This window comes from Cibotium barometz, chromosome 58 (genome assembly GCF_041138505.1).
Source record: "Cibotium barometz isolate CiBa-2024 chromosome 58, ASM4113850v1, whole genome shotgun sequence".
Taxonomy (NCBI): domain Eukaryota; kingdom Viridiplantae; phylum Streptophyta; class Polypodiopsida; order Cyatheales; family Cibotiaceae; genus Cibotium; species Cibotium barometz.
Window position 1 is genome coordinate 11,898,707 of NC_141103.1, and position 5,242 is coordinate 11,903,948.

The 5,242-nt window shown below is 41.0% G+C and overlaps 1 protein-coding gene across 1 annotated transcript; it reads left to right on the forward strand.

Annotated features, from left to right (window-relative positions):
* The first annotated feature begins 779 nt into the window (after positions 1-779).
* Positions 780-1,432, forward strand: LOC147605902 (phospholipase A1-Igamma1, chloroplastic-like). Its single transcript, XM_086792564.1, has 2 exons — positions 780-1,022; positions 1,064-1,432. The coding sequence occupies exons 1-2, from the start codon at positions 780-782 to the stop codon at positions 1,430-1,432; spliced, it is 612 nt and encodes a 203-aa protein (XP_086648690.1).
* The last annotated feature ends 3,810 nt before the right edge of the window (positions 1,433-5,242 follow it).

Consider the following 5,242-nt stretch of genomic DNA (forward strand, 5'->3'; position numbering starts at 1 on the left):
AGAAGGGATTTCTATCTTTAATGATTTCATACATGATAATCTACTAATTCTCGTGGGCCATTTTTTTGGGCTTCTTCTAGAGCCTTGAGGATGTCTATGCAAGATAGAGAGAGATATATTTTGAGATTCGGGCCGACTGTCCTTAGATAGGGAATGCCGGATAGAGAACGTGATTTATGCCCTCTGGGAGCCATCAGAGTGGATGAGATTTACTAGAGGCATACCCGGGATAGCCGCGACGTCCAGTGTGGTGGTTGGGTGGATGAGCGTCGAAGAAAGGCCCTATTGGCTAGATCTTTTGTTGGTGATTCTCTCTCTGATTTTGAGATTTTGTATTGACGAATATTATTTTTACTTTGGATTTGCAAATGACTGGTTTATTGAAAATCTCTTCGTTTTCTAAAGTATGATATGATTTTTTTGTTAGTTTTGAGAAATTTTGTGCTAGATCATGGAACAAAATATGGGTACGTTTCAGGAATCTGAATTCTTGATGACAAATATGACAAATCTACCAACTCACGTAATCAGCGTTCCAAGTTGCATCTTCACAGATAAATATTACAAAGTCACTAGGAACAGGTCTCAAAGAATACAATCTTTATTCAAAATTTTAACATAGTATGCCGTTTGTTGTGTAGTTAAACCAAACAATTCTATTTTCCAATATTTTCCATTCACATTCAATTGCTTATGTGTCTCTAGGGTTTTATTCAAGTCTTAAACTAATCAATTATATTTTCTAATCATTGCCACACTGACACTCAATTGCTTTGGTGATGGACGACGCCTTGAGAGAGGAGATCATACGGTATGGAGAGCTCAAGCAGGTGTACTACGACACCTTCGATTCTGATCCTGAGTCCACACACTACGGCCAATGCAAGTTTAGGCGGACCAAGCTTTTCCAGGAGCTGGACATGGCGGACTGTGGGTACCAAGTCACCAAGTACTTGAATGCGACGTCAGAGTTCTCCTTCCCAGGGGTGATGCTCTTCCCCGAGAAACGGACCAGAGGAAAGGCAGTGCAACTGGATGGGCTACGTCGCTGTCTACACCTCAGCCGAGGAAGTTGCTAGACTGGGACGACGAGACATTGTGGTGTGCTGGCGGGGAACAGTCACCTCCATGGAGTGGGCGGAGGACTTTCGCGACGTGTCGGTGGCCGTGGCACCCCGCCTGCGAGATGACAACGTCCACCGGTGACCGCCGCACTCATCTGCATGAGCACCATGTCGTTCCCATTCACACCGGCGTGAAAGCGGAGTGCGGCTTCCTCAGCCTCTACACCTCCACCTGGGAGGGTTCCCGTTTGAACTGCTTTAGTGCCCGAGAGCAGCTAAGACAAGAGATCCGAAGGCTGCTAGATCTCTTTAAGGATGATGCGGTGGAGCTCAGTATCAAAGCTTCACTGTCATTTATTTCTAGTTAGGTTATATCTCATATTGCTTTGACACCGTACAACATTTTACTCAAAACACAGCTTTGAGGATTTTGTTGTATTGTATAACTTTTAATCTAATATCAACATTTCGAAGCAACATATAAAAGTTCAAGCTCTTCCATCCACTATGGGCATTCTTGAATTCGTCAACACAACACTAAAAAGCTTCTAAAGTTGGGTGTTTCTTGCTTTTGACATATTTTCACTTTGACACAAATATATACCCTATTGGGAGAAATTATACCTCGGTTTCTATCTCCGTATTACTCTCTTCTTCTCCTTTTTTGGACAAAAACAAATATATTATATGTCTTTTTTGAATAAAAGTTATACAAAAGGTTTGTGTAGAGCGGTTCTCTCTACCGTGCAGTATAGTGCTCATAGAGTACTACCGATCAACAAATGTGTTAAGAAACACAATGTCAATTCGAGGACGACCCGATTAGTGCATGAAGGCTTATTCCATGAGGGAGAGCTCACATACACAAACCACCACTTGACGATTCAACCATTCAACACCTCAATCAATCTCTCAATCCCTTAAATCCACTACACTAATCAAGAGAACAAGCAATGCATGGCAATCTCTTAATCCCATTCAAACATTGATTAAATCTTAGCTTTCCCTAATGCCTGCAAACCCATAATCGTGCATCTACTAACCCACAAGCTTAAGTAAGCATAGAATGTAACATTCACAAACCCACAAGCTCATAGAGAGAGTCTATCCATGAATAACTCATTGCCAATGAAGTGGGCAAGAGCTTGCATCAATGGAGACTACACACACACACTCTACAAGCATGCAGTATACACAAGAGAAAGAAAGAAGCATTTAACTAATCATAGATTAATCTACTTCAATGATGCTAAAACAGATTAAGAGAAAGAAGTGGAGCTATACTCATTGGAGCTTGATGCTCATTAGAATAAAATAGAGAGAGAGTTAGAGAGTTGCCATAGCTTGAGAGCTCAAGAGCTTCACTCAATAGCTTATGAGAATGGCCAAAAATGTCCACTTTCTTTATCTAACATCTCTTTTGTAGAGATGTCACTAACCCTAACCCTAGGCCTCTTTCACACATGGGCGGACAACCCCATAAGTGAGCCTTGCTTAATACACTTAGAACTCTCATTTTGAACCCACATTTGCCTAAAATGATTTACATTGCACTTCGGCACAAAAATATGGAAAAATTATGTGCGTCTTTATGTTTCCATGGCTACAATCCCGCTCTCTCGCATTAATTGCTTCCGGCCTCCTTTCATAATCCGTGTTCCCATGAGTGTTCCCGTGGATCATTCCCCCCTTCCTAAATCGCGCACGTTCTCGGGCGCGGTAGAAGCAAAAGCTGCAAAAAACAATGGAAGACAAATAACGCCTTTTATTGAAAAAAGACCAGCAATGACAATCTCACACGTGAGCATGCAAGTGAAAGGCCGATTAGAGTTTTAAAGAGTGCTAAAAGAAGTGAGTAAAGACTAGTCAAAGTGAGACTAAGTGGTAGTAGATAGTGCTATGCAAAGGCAAGTGTGCTTGTACATCGCAGGTTATTACCGCAGTCTCAATGTCCTACAAGTGTTTAAGTTATTCCTAAGTGGCAACCCTACTCCTAAATATGAGCAATGGTGATTGGACCTTTCTTTCTTTATTTCTTTCTTTTTCTCTTTTTTTTTTTGGGTGTGTGTGTGTGTGTAAAAGATGATAAAGAGGAAGGTTCCATCCCAATGAGACCCAAGCAATGGCCAACAGACCTCTGCCAAGAGAATCTAAAGGCCGCTAAGTATCTCAAGGGTGACAGACCCTTTTCTTTCTTTTTGACATAAGGAGTACCCCATGAAGATGACGGCATTAGTCTCGAGGGACCATAATGTACCCCAGAGTCCTACCAGCATCTATCAAGGCGATAGAGTCTTTGAAGGTCTTCTTCTTAATCTTTTAGACGTCAGTGTTCACCCCATGGAAACCAAGGCATCGGCCCCAAGGTGCTAAGATAAGTCAAGGTCCTACCAAGCATTCCACATGGCTGTAGACACATCATGTCTCGATTCACTTGTATATATTCTTTAGGGCATGATTTTCATAAATTTTTTATTAATCATAGCACCTAGCCCATACCTAAGAGGTAGCTACCACTAGGGATAACTAATATACTTTGAGAGCATAAGAACTTGGCATACTCCGTTGGCATATATCCTACACCGTCTTCAAATAGAAATACCTTCTACTAAGTCCTCTAAGAATCTAGAAATCACTCACCACATGGTAACAACTAATTTAAAACTTAAACCAGCCCAACGGTGTATGAACATGCAAACAATATATGCAAAAGTGAAAAGCACATAAAGAACAAAAGATTATGATTTGAATACACTTGTTGTAGTGCTCGTTAATGTTGTGCGTTTGCATTGATGCATTGCTGATGTTGTGCAGATTGCTTCTCTATGCGCTTTGTAGGCATTGCATGTCTCCCCCCTTCCTAATTTGTGTGCATGGTAGGTGGACTATTGGGGCATGTTTGTATGCTCTTGTTTAGCTGAGATCTCTGCAAAATGTCTTATTAACAAACAAGAAAAGAAAAGAAAAGAATAAAATTTGTTATTGGTACCAATCACCGAATATAGCCGAGGGAAAAAACCCAGTGGGAGAAAAGTGCCTCGGCTTGTTGATCTTATTGTGGAGTTGATGAGCTTACCCTTGCACTGGTGGTGGATCCGTGTCCACTTCTACTGGGAAGATGGTATCAATCACTTCAGGATGCAAAGACAACCCTGTATAATAGCCAGCCTTTAGAGAAGGTGGTAGAGGAAGGAGTGCTTCCTCGCTAAAATATGGCATTGGTTCTATGGGAAGGTTAAGCAGACAATTTCGATTTTGAAATTGCTCAATATAGGTACTCATAGTGATCCAAAATTGACATGTTGAGGCTGGGGAAACGAGAGCTTGCAAGATAGGTGGTTGCAAGTCATTTATGCATGTATCTCTCCATTGTTGTGCTTGAACCTCCTCAGGTAATCTACGTTGATTTGGTCCTCGGTCTGGTACTCTCACATCAAGAAGGTTATGGCGTTGGGGTGTAATTCCCACAATTTGTTTCATTAAGTCCGTGCCATATCGTCAAAAGTAAGAGCGGCATAGCCAACAAATGTGTGAAGCTTTTCCTAATACGAGTTGTGCACACTCTTAACAATGTGGAAATGGGTGATGCTGTTGATAGAATAAAGTGACAAAGTGATGCCCACAGCAAATTTCACCTAAGCGAGCATAAAAGTATCTAGAATGAGTTTGAAAAGGAGGAGCACTATAACCCCCACGATGTTCAGGTTGAGTACTATTAGGGTCAATGCATGGTGGACATGTATCTCGCCAAGTATCCATCAGGAGGTATCTGGGCATAGAACAATGAAATTTAGAAACTTCAAACTTTATACACTCATATCCATCATTACAATTCCTATAAAAAACAATGTAGATAAGATCATCTCAAAAAGAACACAATCTTATAAAGGCATAAGGAACCACATTAGTAAAAGTGAGACTATTCAAACATTGATTTGCCAAAGAGCTTCAATTGTAGTGTTAATGCCTTACCTTTAGTTTTGGGTATGTCCTTCTTAAGAGATGGGAAGGTTAGCAATTGTCGAGGAATTTGAGCAAGACAAGAGGATTTAGGCAGTGAAGTGCTAGAATCTATGCTCAAAGGAGACTCATGTAAAGTTGGATTTGTCTTAGGTACACAAGTTGATGGTGGAATTGTGTAACAAACAAGGAGAAATTGGGACAACTCATGATTCAAT